General features: G+C 45.6%; 2 protein-coding genes across 2 annotated transcripts in view; one reads left to right on the plus strand and one right to left on the minus strand.

Annotated features, from left to right (window-relative positions):
- Positions 1 to 9,057, plus strand: part of AK3 (adenylate kinase 3) — a 51,903-nt gene extending 42,846 nt beyond the window's left edge. Inside the window, 1 exon segment of the mRNA XM_068235702.1 lies at positions 7,909 to 9,057. Coding sequence (XP_068091803.1) covers positions 7,909 to 8,014 — 106 coding nt within the window. The 3' untranslated portion in view covers positions 8,015 to 9,057.
- The window catches only part of CDC37L1 (cell division cycle 37 like 1, HSP90 cochaperone), a 62,717-nt gene that overhangs the window by 4,032 nt on the left and 37,961 nt on the right, over positions 1 to 20,724 (minus strand). The gene's annotated exons all lie outside the window — the stretch shown is intronic.

Consider the following 20,724-nt stretch of genomic DNA (forward strand, 5'->3'; position numbering starts at 1 on the left):
CACCCAGCACAGATCCCAACCAACAGCGCTGGTCCTTAAGGGGGGGGTAAAAGGGTGGGGTCCTCAAGTGGTTAAGTGGCAAGGTAGAAAAAGTACAGTACAGGTACTGGTAAATACATTAAGGCTGTGTGAAGAAGTCTGTAACCACTAAATGCAGTTCACTCCGCGGTACTATTTTGTGAGGGCGTTTTTTTTGTTTTTTTTTTGTTTTTTTTTTACCGTGATTACTGCAGTAAAAATTACTGTACACTTCCCTGATTCCTGACGATCATGTTCAGCACAATATCGCGATTGCTCGAGAATCACGGCAAGATGCTGCAGGTAACACGTTTTCCAAATGCCGTTAATCGCGAAACGCCAGTGAGATCACTGCAATTAGATTTCTATTGCGCTAGCGCTTTAAAAAGTGGTAGCGCTTTGTCGATTAGCGGGAATCGCACGCTAATCGCCCTAGTGAGAACGGGCCCAAAGTGCCAAGTGAACTGCACTTAAAATATGTTTTTAATTTCTATAGCAAATCTAAGAAATGAAACGGTTTCAGAAAGTTATTGTGCGGTACACTTACAAAATGATCTTGCCTTCTATGGTACTCCTAATGAAAGAGCGTTCCGAGGTGGAACTAGTTCAGTTTATATTAAATTTCACATTAACGCCGTTCTCCCATCACCACAGGCCCCCTCTCTGCCATTGCTCTGACAGCAGAGCTCTGTGCGTCATTCAGGAGCCATTTTCATTGGCTCCTGATCCTGTTCCTCAGTGTGAGCCATTGTGATTGGCTCACAGTGATCACGCAGTCAGGAGCCCGTGAAATCCGTTCCAGACCAGCTCTCAGAGCTCTGCCGTCATTGAGGCGGCAGAGAGACGGGCCTGCGGTGGGTGCAGAGTGGCGTGATCGTCGGTAGCGGTGGGACCGCGTGGCAAAGCAGTTGAAATCTACCTCCTGTCAGAGCTGCGCAGACATCTGCAGAAATGGATTTCAACCAACATGGTCCGCAGGTAGTTAACTCGTACATAAAAAATAATTTGCTTTGTCTGATTTATAAATGACATATTCAGAAGGTATTCATACATCAGATACTATTTGCTCTCCCATAAAAATAACTCCACACTGCCATTGGGGTCTATACGCCTAAGTGAAGAACTTCCAAATTGTGCCCAAAGTGCCTCAATATGTTGCGTGCTTACTATTTACAACACTGCCCTTAAAGGACGCCTGAACTGAGAGGAATATGAAGACTGTCATATTTATTATCTTTTAAACAGTACCAGTTGCCTGGCTGATCTTATGCTGGGCATACACGGTGAGGTAATGCACCGGAATCGAGCCAGCAGCTTGATGCCGGCGCATCAAAGCTCGTCCACGCGGATCGATTCCCGCTCGTCCCCGCCAGGAATCGATCCACGCGGTGATTGGACACGTCGGGGAATTATCAATCGAGCCATCAGTGGCTCGATTGATAAGAAAATACACTGCCGTGTATGCCCAGCATTGGACATTGAACAAGCAGACAGATCAAAGGTTTCTGACTAAAGTCTGATTTAATCTAATTAATTAAATCTAATCTGCAGCCAAAGATCAGCAGGACTGCCGGGCAAACTGGTATGGTTTTAAAAGGAAATACAATTTGGCAGATTCATATACAGTACCTCTCAGTTCAGGTGTCCTTTAACGCTCTTGGGCATGGGAATTCACAAGCGCTTCACAGGTTGCCATTGGAATTCTAGTCCACTCCTCCGTGATGAAGCTGGTGGATTTTAGAGTCCCTCCACATTCTATTTGAGCATGCCCCACAGATGCTTAATAGGGTTTAGGTCTGGGGACCTGCCTGGCCAGTCTAGCACCTTACCACCCTCAGTTTCTTAGTGACACAGTGTTGGAATACTGCCCTCCAGCACAGTTTCAAAGGGAGGGATTATGCTCTGCTTCAGTACGTCACAGTAAGTTTGCATTCATGGTTCCCCTCAATGAACTGTAGCTCCCCAGTGCCGGAAGCACCGCCGATGCGCCGCTACCGGCCGCGTAGTAGGCCCCCCCCCCCCCCCCCCCCCAGCCAGCGCTAGGCTAGCTACATGATTTAAAATACAAAATGAGGTTTAAAAAACCATGCACAGCCACGCGGCTGTGCATAATCAGAACGCTAGGGAGGTTAAGCGCTGTATGGTCTGGGCCATCTTTATGTAGAGCAGCCCCCCTCCCCAACCGGAACCCCCCCCCCCACAGGGCCGTTCCGCCGTGGCTCTTATAAATCCCCAGCTCTGGTGGTGTCCCGTCCCAATCCCTCAGGTCGCCTTCAGATGCCCCAATTAACATGGCCGTCTGGTCCTGCCGCGCCTGTGCAGTTCTCATAGCCGTAAGCGCGGCTGCGCAGCTCTGAGATCTTCAGCTGACCTCGTTCCTGGCGATCTCACGTGCTTTACGTCCACGAGACCGCGGGAACGAGGTCAGAGCTGCGCAGACGCGGCAGGACGAGGCGGCCATGTTTTTTGGGGCTGCTGAAGACGACACGGCGGAATGGACCGGATGGCGTCACCTAAGGATGTTAAATCACAATAGGCATTTAACTCTTTTTAATTTTCGAATCGCAAGTCCTTTAAGAGAACACAGAGGCACATTCTGTGCATAATTACATGCCTCTGTGTCTCTGTAGTGCCGTCTCTAGTCCCCCCGGGTTCTCCTGTGCTCCCTCGCCCCCCCCCCCCCCCCCCCCCCCCCGAAAAAAAAGCAAGCACTAGGCTAGCGACAGTCTGCTTGTCGCTAGCCTTGTATATATACCTGCAGCCTGTCTTCTATATCGGCTACCTTGCCACTGTCCCCGCCACTGCCCGCCTCCTTGTGCTTCCTCCAATGGGAAGCTAAGCTGTGACCCAGGAAGTACCTCCCTGATTGGAGGCGGGGCCAGAGGCAGGGGAGCCGATACAGAATGGACAGGCTGCAGGTAAATAGAAAATTGTTGCTAGCCTAGCACTTTTTTGGGGGGGGGGGGGGGGCACTGTATTAAGATATTCTCTTTAAATGTTCTTGGTTATGAGGTGCCACCCTCTAATGACAAGTAGAGTGTGAGAGAGAACAATTTGTCACACTTGCACCCCAGTCACACCTAAGACCCTGTAACACTAACCCGTAACATGACCATGGGGGCGGAAAATGTCTAATTGCCAGAATTTTGACATTTCTTCACTTAGGGGTGTACTTACTTTTGTTGCCAGAGGTTTTAGACATTAATGGCTCATAGATCAAGATGGCGCTGACTAGGCTGCCTAGGCACACAGGGCTCTGATGCTATTCTGTTTTTTCTCATTTTTTTTAGTGCTCGTTTTTTAGGGGGTTTTTTAGGTTTTTTTTTTCTGTGTCTTTAGCTTTTTAGCTCAGCTGAGAGGTGAGGGCTGATTCTGCATAGCGTGCAGAGTGCCCCAGAGACCCAAACCGAGCGAAGCCAGCTCGAACAGAGGAAGGCCACCCACGTGGTGCAGCAACCCGCACTAGCACGTGTGCCGCAGCCCTGGATCAAGAGCGGCGCACTAGAAGCACAGCGGATCCGCTTCTCGGCCAGTACCTCCAGAACCCACCCAAGCCAGACCAGCCGATGCGAATCATCGGCGACCATATACCCGCACCAGCCAACGCTCACCTTCAGTGGGCCCGGACCGCGGCTGCCTCTGCCGGATCCTCAGCGCAGAGCACAGCTCCCGCTGCCAGTCAGCCTCCCAGTCCCCGCAGCCAGACGCCACCTCCTCCAGTCCTGGACTGCATAGGGTGCGGAGCGCCCCAGCTACCTAAGTTAGGTAACCTAACCGAGTGAAGCCGGCGTGGAACAGAGTAAGCCACCCACGTGGAGCAGCCGACATCAGGCCATCCAGACGGCCCTTTGCTCCCGCACTTCCCGCTGCCTGCCAGTCCCAAAGGACCACAGCACTGCTCGGAGGCTATTGAGCAGCACTGGGGGGGGCCTCCTCACACCGGATCCAGCCCTTCCACTGCACCGGGACTTTGATCCCACCCTCTATCTTCCACCAGGTGAGACCCCTGTCTTTTCTGGCCTCTGCCACATGGTCTTTCAGGCCTTTTTGCTGGTGCTGCCGCTGCACCACCAAGGTGGTGCAGGGTGCAGCCAGGGGGCACCATCGTTGCCTTCTCTAGGAAAAGTGTGTGCCACCTGGTGCCCTTGCACTGCTGTGAGCACTGGCTGAGCGCTGCTGATGTTGGTCTGCCTTGTGCATGGAATGCTTTCCGCTGGTGGACTGTATTGCACCACAGCTGCACTGCTGATGACCTGTTACTGTTATCTGTGACAAACTGCTGAAAGTCGGTTGCACATGCACCTTGCATCTGCGTCACACTGCGGATGGACTGTTTACTGCACAGGCTTTGTCTTCTACATCTGAGTCACACCCAGCTGATGGACTGTATTGCGCATGTCCCTTACATCTGTGTCGCACTGCGGATGGACTTTTATTGCACATGCCCCTTGCATCTGTGTCGCACTGCGGATGGACTGTTATTGCACATGCCCTTCACATCTGTGTCGCACTGCGGATGGATTGTTATTGCACATGCCCCTTCATCTGTGTCACACTGCTGATGGACTGTTATTGCACATGCCCCTTACATCTGTGTCGCACTGTGGATGGACTGTTATTGCACATGCTTTTCGCATCTGTGTCACATTGCTGATGTACTGTTTATTGCACAGGCCCTTTACATCTGAGTCACACTACCAATAGACTGTATTGCACATGCCTCTTACATCTGTGTCACACGGCGGATGGACTGTATTGCACATGTTGTTTTTACATCTATGTCACACCACAGACTGCCTGTTAGCGCCCTTCTGTGCGCACTAGTACCATCACTATTACTGGTGTACATACCCAAACACCTCTGTACTGGCCAAGAAATGCACACCATAACTTGAACTCCTCCTCATCAATTGCAGGCCAACCTACTCGCCCAGGGAGTTCTCCTACGTCGTCGTGGGTGTGTATATCCCTCGTGATGCAGAGGTAAATGCTGCCCTGCGTGATCTCAGTGATACCATCATGCAGTGGGAGACGGCCCTCCCGGACTCGATGTTCATCATCTTGGGGGACTTCAACAAGGCCAACCTCCATATTGAGCTGCCCCGCTTCCATCAGCACATCACCTGCCCCACCAGAAACACCCAACACCCCTGACCATTGCTACACGGTCCTGAAAGATGCATACAAAGCGACACCGTGTGCAGCACTAGGCTCATCTGACCACTGCATCATCCACCTGATACCTACTTACAAAAGGCGCCTGGAAACCTCAAAACCTGTCACCAAATCCTTCAAAGTGTGGTCAAGTGAGGCTAAACTACAACTTCAAGCCTGTTTTGACTGCACAGACTGGAAGGCTCTGGAATCGCCTAACCTGGACGAGTGGGCAGACAATGTATCCTCGTACATTGGCTTCTGCGAGAACTCCTGCATCCCTACAAAATCCTTAAAACTATATCCAAACGATAAACCGTGGTTCTCAAAAAGACTTAGGCAACTGTGACGCAGCAAAGAAGCTGCACACAAGTCCGGCAACCAGGAGGACTACAAGAGGGCAAGGAACGACCTAAACAGGGAACTGAGGTCCGCAAAGAAGTGCTATGCGGAAAAGCTGGAACAGAACCTCTCCTAAAACGACTCACGAGCTGTGTGGAAAGGGCTTAAGGCTGCCACCAACTACAAGCTTCCCCCTCAGCATGCTACACCCAGCACTGAGCTGGCAGAGAGTCTCAGCGACTTCTACTGCAGATTCGAGAACCAGCCAACACCTGTGGGACCTCCACAGCCGCCTGCACAATCCTCTGACATTGACGCCCTGGGCCCGAACCCGCCCCCACCGTCAGTGAGGGAGGCGGATGTACTGAAACACCTGCTAAGGCTAAATGCTAGGAAAGCCGGTCCGGATGGTGTCACCAGCCTGCCTGAAAACTTGCGCTCATCAGCTTGCTCCCACCCTCTCTTCCATCTTCACGAGGTCTCTCCAGGGAGGCAAAGTACCCGCATGCTTCAAGAGGTCCACCATTATCCCCATCCCCAAAAAGCAGGGCATCCTCGACCTCAACAACTTCAGGCCCGTGGCACTTACATCCGTGATCATGAAAGCTTTTGAAAGCATGGTGCTCCCCCTCCTTAAGCACTCCACAGAGGGACTGCTAGATCCACACCAGTTTGCGTACAGAGCAAACAGGTCCACTGATGATGCCATTAACATCTGCTTGGAGCTCGTCTATGATCACCTGGACAGACCAGACTCCTACGTCAGGATCCTCCTACTGGACTTCAGCTCAGCATTCATCTCCTCACAACCTAGAATCACCAACAGGAGCCCCACAGGGCTGCGTTCTGTCGCCGTTTCTGTTCGCTCTGTATACAAATAACTGCAAATCCACGTCAGACTCGGTAAAAGTAATCAAATTCGCTGACGATACGACCATTGTCGGTCTCATCACCAATAATGATGAGAGTACCGCCACCAGGTTGAAGGTGTCTGTCACTGGAGCAGAGAGAACAGATTGGTCCTAAACAGCGAAAACTGTGGAGATGATTGTTGATTTCAGGAGATGCGCCTCCACCCCGCCCCCAATCTGCATTGATGGCAAGGAGGTGGAAAGAGTCCCCAGCGTCTGCCTTCTGGGCACAACCATCTCAAATGACCTGAGGTGGAAGGCCAACACTGCCTCCACACAGAGGAAAACGCAACAGAGACTTTTCTTTCTCCGCCAACTAAAAGTTTGGTCTGGCCCAAAAACTTCTGACAAACTTCTACTCCGCTACAATCGAATCTGTCCTATGCTCTTCCATCCTGGTTTGGTACACCAGCTCCTCTGCCAGCGACAGACTCAAACTGCAGAGGGTCATCAGATCAGCGGAGAGGATAATCGGGAGATCCCTTCCCTCTCTGGACCTCCTTTACCATTCCAGGCTGTACTCCAGAGCATTAAAGATCACCAGCGACCCCCCTCACACCCAGGCCATCGCTTTTTTAGTCAGCTCCCCTCGAGCCGGAGACTCCGGTTCCGGTCCATCTTCACCAAGACCTCAAGGCATAAAAACAGTTTCTTTCCCTCGGCTGTCAACCTTCTGAACTATCTCCACGTAACTGCCCATCCCCACACCAAACACCATGCCGGCACTGCGGCACTCTACACATGGATAGACGGCGCTCTAGCTCAAGCCGACTTTCTTTTGGTTGTTTTTTTGGGTGTTTTTTGTGTTGTAACTTATGCTACATTGTCTCTCTCTGCAAATGTGTTCCTTTCTGACTGCTCGTTTTGTCCTGTATCTGTATCCTGTATCAGTACCCTGTACATGCCAAGCCCAATTCCGGGCACGACCCAGTCATGCTTGGCGATAATAAAGATTCTGTTGAGTTGTTTTGATGGGACAGCAAATTTACACTTAGACAAGCTGTACACTAATTTACATTGTCAGTGTCATATCTTCAGTATTATCCCATGAAAAGAATATTGAAGATAAAAAATGTGAGAGGTGTACTCACGTTTGTGAGAAACTGTATATAGTTTTGTATCAGGATGGAGAATTGCTGATCTGAGGCACTGTTTTTGTTTGGAAACTTTCGTTTTGCTTTAAAGGTTAATCCAGAAGTGCTGGCAGGTTGTCCATGTGACTGTCCTTTAGTATTCTAAGAATGTAGAGGACAAATTGGAATTGCACATCCAATGCAGCGCTGACTTTATGTGGTAAAGGGGGGGGGGGGGGGGGGGCTGAGCTACATGTACAGTTCTTGGAAGAGGGTTTAAAATATCCATACATCTCTGCCCTTACGCTATTAATATCTAGCTGGCTGACATCATCATTGTATAGCATGACAGTGACAGTTTGCAGTGCTCATGTAAGCCACTTGACTAATTATTCTCTCCATCTCTGTAGAAACAAGGGTGTATTGGAAACCTTTTCTGGCACAGAGACCAACAAGATCTGGCCCCACGTTCAAGCATTCCTGTGTACAAAGCTGCCTGACGTGCTCCAGCAGTAACTGGAGGGGAAATATTACCACGAATACTGGACTGTAAATCATTTTCCACGGAATGTGAATGTTTTTAGGATTTTTATTTTGGTCCCTGTGCCTTATTTTATGCCAATCAAGTCATTTTATGTGCCAACTGTTTTGCAGCCTTTAAAGTAATTAAGAAAATAGTGTATTTTAGAGTGGTACTCCAACCAAAACCTTTAATATTTGAGAAGGGGGGGGGGGGGGGGATTTGGGAGGATTAGAACTTCTGTCAGGTCTTCTTGTTGGGAGGATTTTGTTTTTTTGTCTCTTCACTTTCTGTGCCTGTTTTCACAGGTGGTATGTAAACAAAGTGAAATATTAGACTAGTAATTCTGAGTTTAACCTTTCCTTTTCTCTGACGCAATAACTGGCAGGGTTTATTGAAATCTGACTATTGTAGTAGCCTGATTTGCATGGCTCAGATTAGCTATGCTGCCTATTGTGATTGCAATTTTATTTCAGACAAGAAGGTTGCTCTTAGTGTTTACAATCAAACAAGAGAGTGGTATATTTTATGTAGCAGTCAGGAGGCACATCTTGGCTGAGCTGCACAATTGAGTACTACAGTAGTTGGATTTCACTGCAACTTTCCTGTTATGGCAGGAAAAAAGTTACTTTATAGTTAAACCAAACTAAAAAAACAAAAAACCATAACCTTCAACAGATATAATGAAAGCTTAAAACAGTGGTTTTAGTATTTTATCTTGTAAGCATGCCGGATTGGAGTCTGATGAAGGTGGAACAGTGGTTTCCTATCTTTGAATCTACTACAGGGAAATATTGTCATTAACTTCTTGCCCCACAAATATATAACACAAAATCATGCAGACCTTGATATGGGTTCTACTACTTCTCCATTCTAACCAAAATGTGTTTTAAAAAAAATTTAATTGGTTGAGTTCCACTTTTTAACTGTTTTGGAAGATCACATTATATGCATATGTAAGTTTGTTTGTTTTTTACAGAAAAGAATAAAAAAAAACTGACAATTGTTGAAAGTAGATTGTACCCCAAAATTCTATAAAATGACTTTTTTTTTTTTTCTAAATCCTTTATGAAGTCTGTTTCTCATTTGCATGGATAACCTTTATAGTTTTAATTATTTTTCACTGCTACAAGAACTTGCATTTGACCTATAATTTTACATTCAGCACCAAGAGGGTCACTTATTGCATTTAATCATCTAGACATTCATGTATGAGGACAAATAGCTGAGCAGTCAGTTCACTTTAGGTTTAAAGGACAACTGAAGTGAGAAGAATATGGAGGCTGTCTTATTTATTTCCTTTGAAACAATACTTGCCTGGTGTTATTTAAACACTACTGCAGCCAGCCAGATAGATCAGCAGGGCTGCCAGGGAACTGGTATTGTTTAAAAGGAAATATGGCCGCCTCCATATTCTTCTCACTTCAGTTGTTCTTTAAGGGACTTTTGGAAGTCTAAGGCTCAACACACACCATACAATCTTGGTTGGTCAATCTTACCACTTTCATGTAGTATAAGAGCTTATCCATTCAATCATTCTAGGTATTTTCAATCTGTTGGCCCTTATACTACATAGATTTGGTAAATCTGTACAACCAAGATTGTATGGTGTGTGTTGAGCTTAATGCTGATCACCTGTTTTGCAATCTGAACAATTCTTTACACTCCATATATTTATACAGTGGCTTGCAAAAGTATTCGCCCCCCCTCCTCCTCCCCCCCCCCCCCCCCCCCCTTGAAGTTTTCCACATTTTGTCAAATTACTGCCACAAACCTGAATTAGTTTTATTGGAATTCCACATGAAAGACCAATACTAAGTGGTGTACACAGGAGAAGTGGAATGAAAATCATTCATGATTCCAAACATTTTTTACAAATACATAACTGCAAAGTGGGGTGTGCGTAATTATTCAGCCCCCTGAGTCAATACTTTGTAGAACCAACTTTTGCTGCAATTCCAGCTGCCAGTCTTTTAGGGTATTTCTCTACAAGCTTTGCACATCTAGAGACTCAAATCCTTGCTCATTCTTCTTTGCAAAACAGCCCCAGCCAGTCAGATTAGATGGACAGCATTTGTGAACAGCAGTTTTCAGATCTTGCCACAGATTCTCGATTGGATTTAGATCTGGACTTTGGCTGGGCCATTCTAACACATGGATATGTTTTGTTTTAAACCATTCCATTGTTGCCCTGGCTTTATGTTTAGGGCCGTTGTCCTGTTGGAAGGTGAACCTCCAACCCAGTCTCAAGTCTTTTGCAGACTCCAAGAGGCTTTCTTCCGAGATTGCCCTGTATTTGGCTCCATCCATCTTCCCATCAACTCTGACCAGCTTCCCTGTCCCTGCTGAAGAGAAGCACCCCCAGAGCATGATGCTGCCACCACCATATTTGACAGTGTTTTGCATTTTGGCCAAAAAGTTCAGTTTTGGTCTCATCTGACCAGAGAGCTTCTTCCACATGTTTGCTGTGTCCCCCACATGGCTTGTGGCAAACTGCAAACGGGACTTCTTATGCTTTTCTGTTAACAATGGCTTTCTTCTTGCCACTCTTCCATAAAGGCCAACTTTGTGCAGTGCACGACCAATAGTTGTCCTATGGACACATTCCCCCACCTGAGCTGTAGATCTCTGCAGCTCGTCCAGAGTCACCATCGGCCTCTTGATTGCATTTCTGATCAGCGCTCTCCTTGTTCGGCCTGTAAGTTTAGGTGGACAGCCTTGTCTTGGTAGGCTTACAGCTGTGCCATACTCCTTCCATTTCTGAATGATCGCTTGACCCGTGCTCCGTGGGATGTTCAAGGCTTTGGAAATCTTTTTGTAGCCTAAGCCTGCTTTAAATTTCTCAATAACCTTATCCGTGACTTGTCTGGTGTGGTGTTTGGACTTCATGGTGTTATTGCTCCCAATATTCTGTTAGACAACCTCTGAGGCCATCACAGAGCATCTGTATTTGTACTGACATTAGATTACACACAAGTGCACTCTGTTTAGTCATTAGCACTCATCAGGCAATATCTATGGGCAACTGACTGCACTTAGACCAAAAGCGGCTGAATAATTACGCTCACCCCACTTTGCAGTTATTTATTTGGTAAAAAATGTTTGGAATCGTATATGATTTTCATTCCACTTCTCACATGTACACCACTTTGTATTGGTCTTTCATGTGAAATTCCAATAAAATTGATTCACGTTTGTGGCAATAATGTGACAAAATGTGGAACACTTCAAGTGGGCCAAATACTTTTGCAAGCCACTGTATATTATTATTTATATATTTAGTATATAACGAAGGCCTCTTCTGCAGTGCTTTTCAGAATACATAGTCATGTCAATAACTGTCCCTCCGAGGAGCTCACAATCTAATACTTATCATAGTCCTGGGCCAATTTTAGGGAGAAAGCGATGAACTTCTGTATGATTTTGGGCTAGATGTTAGTAGCTTGCTTAGTCAAAATGTCACATAGGCTTGCATTATCAAGGTAGCAAGCACTACTGAACCTGTAAAATTTTAGAGAAACCGAGAGCCCAATATAGTGTAGTATGTTGTGCAAAAATAAAGTAAGGATAATCTGTGAGAAGATTATACTCACAAGCGTGGGTTACCACATAGGCAACCACTGTATAGGCAGGTGAGATTACACCTGTCCTCACTCAGGGATAAGAAGTTGCTGTCTGTAGATCAGAAAAAAGGGTAGATGACCCCTTCACCAGGGGGTATAGCAGTAGGAGAACAGAGGCGCCAGCAGGATAAAAATGGATAAAACCTTTAAAATTTGCTTTGAGGAAGTGGTGGACTTGCCTCCATAAAGCAGACACTAAAGACTGTCTGAATAGTAGCAATCACATTTATTATATAGTACCCCAAAAAGTGCAGTGCGTTTCGCAAGCCAAGCCTGCTTCATCAAGCAATAAACGTGGGGACAAAACAGAATTTCGGCAATAGCAGGTGTAGCACCTCAGAGGCGCTACACCTGCTATTGCCGAAATTCTGTTCCATCTATACTGAGGAATCGGAGCAATTTTTGGGTACCTGGCGTTTAAATGTTTTTTCTACTGACTGCACAGCCCTGCATCTCACTATAGCTGTTCTGAGAGTCATTAAAGGGAAGGTTCAAGCAAAATAAAAAAATGAGTTTCACTTACCTGGGGCTTCTACCAGCCCCATGCAGCCATCCTGTGCCCTCTTAGTCACTCACTGCTGCTCCAGTCCCCCGCTGGCAGCTTGCCGCATTGCGTACATTTTTACGCATTCCCGCTAGTGCAGGAACATTAACATATACATTTGTACGAGTTACTGGTTCAATGCGTAAATTTTTACGCAATGAACCAGTAATGCGTAAAAATGTGTGTTTTCATGTTCCTGCACTAGCGGGAATGCGTAAAATTGTACGCAATGCGTCCCACCGACCTCCGAGGTCGGCAAGCTGCCAGTGGGGGACTGGAGCAGCAATGAGTGACTAAGAGGGCACAGGATGGCTGCATGGGGCTGGTAGAAGCCCCAGGTAAGTGAAACTCATTTTTTTATTTTGCTTGAACCTTCCCTTAAAGGCACTTTATTGGACAGGAAGTTGTTGGGCTTGGTCTGCTATGCTATGATAAATACAGGGAAGAGTGGCATGTGCCGGCTCAAACCCACTAGAAGCCTTTTCTAAGCACTAGTGATTTGAAAAAGCTCTTGCTAATTCAATGCTATGGGGAATTTTTATAAAATCCCATCTCTCGAGTGGGATCACACCCATGGCATTACATTAGCAAGAGCTTTTTTCCACTAACCCTCCAGGACAGGTATACATCGAGACTTGGCCCCTCCCAGGAAACAGGAAACATCCACAAGCCTCTCTATAAATAAAAAAATCCGTCAGGTGATCGGCAGTATGGATGTTTCCTGTTCCAGGGACAGGTCTCTCTATACCTGCGCTGCATGTCCTGGAGAGCCTGGGTGGCTAAGGGCTGTTGGCGTGGCGGAACCTGGAGGACAACTAGCTGTGGTGAAGTTGGGGGGTGTCCGCTTACCTCTCTGAAGAGCATTGTGGTGTTATCGGGGGAGAGAGGGCCGCGAATGGAGTTCTTGGATATGGCAGGCGCCGCCGGCTGGACTGACGAACAGGCACGCTGCGGGAGTAGGCGGAGGCTGAAGTGGGCGCAGCGTGCCAGACGCTAAGATGGCGGACGGTGCACTTCCGCTTCCGCGTGTCGTCATTTCCGCCCGCCGGAATTAAGAACCTGCGGCGTTCCTCGCGTCTCTGCACTCGTGCAGGACGCAGTATGGAGGCACAGTCAGCACCAGTATCCGGAGCGAGTCAGGCGGCTCCTGAGGAGGATCTGAGACAGGAATCAAGGGATTCCAGCAAGGTATTGGTCACAAACAAACGGTGGTTTATGTGATGCCTATGCTACTATGCTGCAGAGATATTTAATGCTGACTGCTGCTAGAGGAACTTTGTATTAGTGATAATCTGATGGTTAAAGATTGTATCACTTAGTATGCTGATATTTTTTGTTGCTAAAACCCAGGTGATGAGTTGTTGAGTGACAGTGGTTTTTTGGGGTTTTTGTGTATTGTTGCAGGCAACTCCAGCTTCAGGCTCAGGTTCAGCTCCAGCATCAACAGAAGCATCAGAACCTGTTAGGCCTAAAAAACGCTGTCCCTCTTGCAATATAAAACTGCCAGTGTCTTGGAAGAAATTACTATGTCAACAATGTGCAACTAGAGTATTGAACGAAGAATCTGCAGTAGCTTATAAAGATTTCCTTAGGATGGTGCGCAAGGAAATGTCTGATTCCATGAAAGTTTTTAGGGAATCAATGTCGGCTCAAACTGTGGTTAATCAACCTCCAATTGTTATTACACAAGTACCGAGTGGTTCTGGAACTATGTTCCCAGCCACCTCAGGGGCACAAACAATATTTCAACCTATAAATATTGATCAAGCGGCCTCAAGTATAAACTTACAACCACCAGTTATGCCTGTGGAACAGCCGGGGGCAGTCTCTGCCATTCCCATTGATACACCGGTAGAGGGGCAGATACCAGGGGCAGAGTCTGGTCATAAAAAGGCTAGAACTAAAACAGATCGCCCGGTGCTATCTGATTCTGAACCAGAAGAATATTCAGAGGACATTTCTGAATGTGATTCAGAGGATGAGGTATCAGAAAAAGATCAGGATAAGCCGTCAAAATTCAGATTCTCGGCTAATGAAACGGATGAGCTTTTAAAAGCTATTTATGATTCATTAGGTCTGAAACAAGATTCCCCAGCGTCCATGTCTGCACACGATGCTTTATACGCAGGTATGGAAGGTTTAAAGCCCATGGTCTTTCCTGTTCATCCATCTACAAAACAATTAATTGATAGTCAATGGAAGAACCCAGATAGAAAAGTTTTTCTATCCAGGGGTTTCAAAAGAAGATTTCCCTTTGCTGAGGAGGATTGCAAACAATGGGATAAATGTCCCAAATTGGATGCAGCCTTCTCACAAGTTCATAAGGAAAATGAACTATCTTTTGAGGATCTAGGATTCCTAAAAGATCAGTCAGATAAAAAAGCGGAATTCGCGTTAAAAAAGACGTGGTCGGCAATTTGTGCGAATTTTCGTCCAGCTGCCGCAACCACTTGCGTAGGTCGTACATTAGATATGTGGATGCATCAGGTAATGCATCATATTAAAATGGGATCTAGTAAAGAAACTATTCTTAATTCTTTCACAGTAATGTTTAAAGCTATAAACTTTATAATTGATGCAGCAACGGAGTCAATTCGTTTAACCGCTAGGGCTGCAGCTTTATCTAATGTAGCCAGACGGAATATCTGGATTAAAACCTGGGAAGGTAGTAACATATCTAAAAGTAAATTATGTACCATTCCCTTTTCAGGGGATTTGTTATTTGGGCATCAACTAGACGAAATACTAGAAAGATCCTCAGATAAGAAGAAGGGATTTCCTAAGAAAACCCAATTCAGACCAGGGAAAAGGTTTTTTCGGAAAAACCGTCAAGGCAATAAGCCCAGGCCACAAAACAAACGTAAGTCCTGGTCTTTTTCAAGGGAACAGAACAGACCAAACGCCTTGTTTGGAAGTTCAGACCCTTCAACAAAAAAACAGCAGTGACAACGAACTGGCTGTGGGGGGAAGGCTGGCCCTATTTTACCCACAGTGGCAAAGGTTTACAACCAGCCCGTTTATCCTCAGTCTAATACAGTCAGGGTATCACATTGTGTTCCATCAAAAACCTCTGACAAGATTTATAGTGACAAAACGATTTCAGGCAGTGGAAGAACAGATGGCTATAAGTTCTATTCTACAAGATATGATTCTAAGGAAGGTAGTCACTTTGGTTCCAATCCGGGAGCAGGGGAGAGGTTTTTACTCAAGGATTTTCCTAGTGAAAAAACCGTCGGGGAATTACCGTCTCATATTAAATCTCAAACCTTTAAATCCATTCATAAAGCATCAGAGTTTCAGGATGGAGTCAATTTTTTCTCTCAGGAACCTTCTGACAGCCAATTGTTTTATGTTAAGCATAGACCTCAAGGACGCATACTGGCATGTCCCGATCGAGGAGAAATCTCAAAGATTTCTCAGGTTCGCAGTGAAGGAATCCTCAGGGATAACCCATTATAAATTCCGTTGCCTCCCTTTTGGCAATAAATCCGCTCCGAGGATTTTTACCAAAGTGATTGCCGAGATAGTAGCAGATCTCCACAGGAAAGGGATCATGATTGTCCCTTACCTGGACGATCTGTTGATATTTGCAGAATCAAAACAAATACTGTTATCTCAAAGAGAGATTGTGGTGCAAACTCTCCAGCAGGCGGGATGGATCATAAGTCTGGAGAAATCACAGATGGATCCCACACAGAAGATACTGTTTTTGGGATTTTTAATAGACTCAATTCACCAAAAGATGTTTCTACCAGAATTGAAAGTTTTGAAAATAATACAGCAAATCCAGAATTTCAGACAACTAGAAAGTATATCAATCCGAGATGCCATGAGATTACTGGGACTGCTAAATTCAGCAGCTCCAGCAGTCCAGTGGGCAATGAAGCATGTTCGAGTATTACAGGCATGGATCCTGAAGAACTGGAACAAGTCAATCCAGTCTTTGGATCTCTCAATACTAATACCGGAATCGGTAAAGGAAGACTTACGGTGGTGGATGAATCCTTGCACACTTACCCAGGGAAAGTCTTGGAGTTTTCCAACTCAAATAATCTTAACTACAGACGCAAGCATGTCAGGTTGGGGGGCTCATGTTCAGGACTTCAGAGTGCAGGGTCTCTGGCAAAGTCATATGCAAGGTCAGTCTTCAAACTACAGAGAATTGATGGCCGTGAAATTAGCTCTAATAGCAACACAGCACATAGTGGCAGCAAAACATCTGCAAGTAAGAACAGACAACTCCACAGTAGTAGCGTACATAAATCGCCAAGGTGGAACAAAGTCGCAGAAATTGATGAATCTTTCACTAGAGATATTGGACTTAGCAGAGCAAAATCTTTTGTCACTTACAGCAATACATCTGAAAGGATCATTGAATACACTAGCAGATCTGCTCAGTCGCAAACAGTTGTCGAACATGGAATGGGAATTAAACCAGGAGGTTTATCGATGGATAACAACAATCTGGGGCAGTCCAAGCATAGATTTGTTTGCCAACAGGGACAATACCAAATGTCATCAGTTCTATTCCCTGAATACCAGAGACAATCCAACAGCGATAGATGCCTTGGCACAGACATGGGATTTCGAACTGGCGTTTGCCTTTCCACCACTGAATCTTCTACCGTTAGTACTGAAAAAGGTAGCAATATCCAAAGTAACATTGATTTTGATTGCACCAAATTGGCCGAGAAGATCATGGTATCCCATGCTTCTCAAGTTGAAAATAGCGGAACCAGTACTACTTCCGTTTCTAGACAATTTAGTGTCAATTCGGGGGCGAGTTGTTCCACAACTAAACAAATGGAAATTAACAGCTTGGCTACTGAGGAATTAATTCTGAAGAGTTATGGACTATCAAATAAAGTAATAGACACTCTGATTAAAAGTCGTAAGAAGAATACAAGAGCAATATACATGAAATATTGGAAAACCTTTAATCTGTGGAAAGAACAGACAGGGTTTAAAGCAAATGAAATTGCTACCGTACTTGAATTTTTACAAAGTGGCGTAGATAAAAAATTGGCCTTAAGTACTATTAAGGTCCAGATATCAGCACTTTCAGTTTTTTTGGACAAGCAATTAGCGGTGCATCCGTTAATCGCTCGGTTCATCAGGTCAGTAGAAAGGAACAGACCTATTCGGGTTAAGCCATTTCCAAAATGGGACTTATCAGTGGTATTAAAGGCCTTGACCAAACCTTCGTTTCAGTTTTCACCTGATATGGATTTACGGTTATTAACGTTTAAAACTATTTTTTTGGTAGCAATTACATCTGCAAGGAGAGTAAGCGAGTTGGAAGCTTTATCTTGTAGAGAACCTTACTGTATTTTTTATGACGACAGAGTAGTATTAAGAACTAGCGCAGAGTTTATTCCGAAGGTAGGAGACATTTTTGATCGTTCTCAAGAGATTGTGTTACCAAGCTTCTACCCGATGCCGTCAAATGACAAGGAGGAAGAACGACATCATTTAGACGTAAGACAAATGCTGTTAAATTATCTACAAAGAATTCAAAGTATAAGGAAGACGGAAGCTCTATTTGTAAATTTTACTGGGAAATTGATAGGTCAGAGGGCTTCAAAGAGAACAATAGCGAATTGGATAAAGTTATGTATTTTGGAAGCGTACAAGGTTATGGAGGCCACGCCTCCTAAAGATCTTAAAGCGCATTCTACCAGGGGGACAGCGACAACTTGGGCCTTCAAAGCTGGTGCTTCCCCGGTGGAAATCTGTAAAGCAGCAACGTGGAAGAATTTGGGGACGTTCATGCGGCACTACAGATTGGATCATATATCGTCATCGGACCAGGACTTCGGTAGAAAGGTCCTGCAGGCGGTCAGCCCACCCTAAGGTTAGTTTCTTGGTCATCATCTCGATGTATACCTGTCCTGGAGGGTTAGTGGAAAAAACTAAACATTAGCTTACCTGGTAATTTTATTTTAGGTAACCCTCCAGGACAGGTGGGGTAACCCGCCCATATAACATATAATTATAACTGTGTATAATATGTTTACTCTAAACATTGGTATATATATATATATATATATATATATATATATTTACATGGTATAAATAGTTAGGTGTCAGGTAGTTTAGACCTGTTTGGTTATTTTTCTTGCATAATACTGCCGATCACCTGACGGATTTTTTTATTTATAGAGAGGCTTGTGCATGTTTCCTGTTTCCTGGGAGGGGCCAAGTCTCGATGTATACCTGTCCTGGAGGGTTACCTAAAATAAAATTACCAGGTAAGCTAATGTTTAGTTTTCAAGCCGCAAAGCACTCAGAAAAGCACTCCTGGTGGGTTCCAGGCCTGGTGGTCATTTGCCAGGATGGTTTTGGCACCACTTGGGAGACATTTCGCTTTAAGTGATCACGAGGCGAAGCTCTGGATCAAAATTGGCTACATACATTTAAAAGAGGGAAGCCTTAGGATCCTATTGAAGCTTCCCTGGCCGTTGTAAAGCCCCCCTCCCCCCGTTGCTGAGCATGGCCCCCCTGCTCTTCTTCCTGAAGCGGGGCCGCACAGTAGCTGTGCGAGCACACATGCGCAGTACCACGGAGACCGTGATTCGGCTTACTGCACATGTGCGGGCAGGCTGGGTCACTTGCACAGCCATGCTGGAGGAAGAGCAGCTGCGTGGCCTTGATAGGATTAGTGACAATACATTATTGCTAATCTTCTAGGGGGCTGCGCTCAGCTACGGGTGGCAAAACAGCAGGGAAGCCTCAATAGGATCCCTCAATAGGCATCCCTCTTCAGGTAAGGATCTCTTTTTGTACCGGAGCTTCAGCTTGGGTACTTTTTTTTTTTTTTTTTTTTTTTTTTAAAGTATTATTTCACTTTCTTGGAAAAAAATAAACTCTACCGAATGTGCTAGAATGGATGTGGTTGTCCTGGAAGGTGACCATTAACATGTACCTGTAGGGAACAAAATGCCCCTATGGGGTACTCGTCTCGGGAGGGGAAGCCTCTGGATTCTGAAGCATCCCCGTCCTCCTCCACTGGCCTATTCCAGAACTGGGACTTCCAGAAAGCCACTTGAGAGCTTGTGCATGCACTCAGCGGGGAAAAAAACTAGCTTCATCGGATCCATGCTACAGCACAAGCGGCCTGCACAGTAGCACAGACACAATTGGGCTTGGCTTTTTCTGTTTGAGCCAAACTGGGTCTATGCTACTGTGCAGTGTCCACACTTTGGGGAACTCATTGCTGGATTGGCCTGGCTGGAGAGGATGGGAAAAGCCTCTTGAGGATCCAAATGCTCTCCCCTCCCCGGGACAAGTATTCCAATATGCCTGTAGCAAATCTCATAGGTTTGCTTTAACCCTCTAGAAAGCCTGTATTTGAGTGCGGGTGTATATGGACTGTAAGCAGCAGACAATTGGCACGTTCCCATTAGATCTGAACAGTCCACCTCACCCCACCTTAACCTTCTGGCGGTATGAAGCCTTTCAGATTTTGTCTAAAGGCTCGTACACACATCAGACCATAGTCTTTGGAAAATGAAAGACCACAGACCAATCTTACCACCCTTCATGTAGTATGAGAGCCATACTCTACACAGTCTTTTCTATGGAGCTGAACTCCACATCAGAAAAAAAATCTTTGCAAGATGCTGCACACACAGATGCTGTACAGACACAAAAGATCAGTATCTGCAAAAGATCTGTTCCTGCCAAAAATCCATTCCTGCAAATTGCAATGATAGTCTATGAGATCTGCAGATCATCATACACACATGATTTAACTGACATTCATCTGCAGATCAAGCAATCATCCGCAGATCTGAAAATCCATCCTGATGGATCTGATCTGCAGATGAATGTCAGTTAAATCATGTGTGTATGATGATCTGCAGATCTCAGAGTATCATTGCAATTTGCAGGAATGGATTTTTGGCAGGAACAGATCTTTTGCAGATACTGATCTTTTGTGTCTGTGCAGCATCTTGCAAAGATTTTTTTCTGATGTGGAGTTCAGCTCCATAGAAAAGACTGTGTAGAGTATGGCTCTCATATTACATGAAGGGTGGTAAGATTGGTCTGTTATCTTTAATTTTCAAAAGACTATGGTCTGATGTGTGTATGTGGCCTAACAGCGGTGCAATTATTTCATAAGCGTTTAGCCCCTAAAAATCATACTGCTAAATAGATCTGTGGCAGCTCTGCACATTACACACCTCCTATGGATACAGCTCGGGGTTACGGTTCTGAGCTGCGGATTTCCGTTCCGAGCCTGATTTAGGGATACCACTGAAGTACACCTGAAGTGAGAGGGATAGGGTGGCTGCCATACTTATTTATTTTTAAACAATACTAGTTGTCTGGCAGTCCTGTTGATCTTATAGATCCCAAGGCAAGACATTTTCATTAAAATAAACTACCTGATCAGTGGGGCTGGCCGGATCAGATGGCCGCAATCCCTACTGCTCCTGTGGCTAGATATCCGTCATTTATTTTCAGTGACCTTCATGATGCTGGAAACTTTGCTCTGTGTCTCTTATCACAGAGCAGAGTGCAGGGAGGTGGGGGA

Source organism: Hyperolius riggenbachi, chromosome 1 (genome assembly GCF_040937935.1).
Source record: "Hyperolius riggenbachi isolate aHypRig1 chromosome 1, aHypRig1.pri, whole genome shotgun sequence".
Classification (NCBI taxonomy): Eukaryota; Metazoa; Chordata; class Amphibia; order Anura; family Hyperoliidae; genus Hyperolius; species Hyperolius riggenbachi.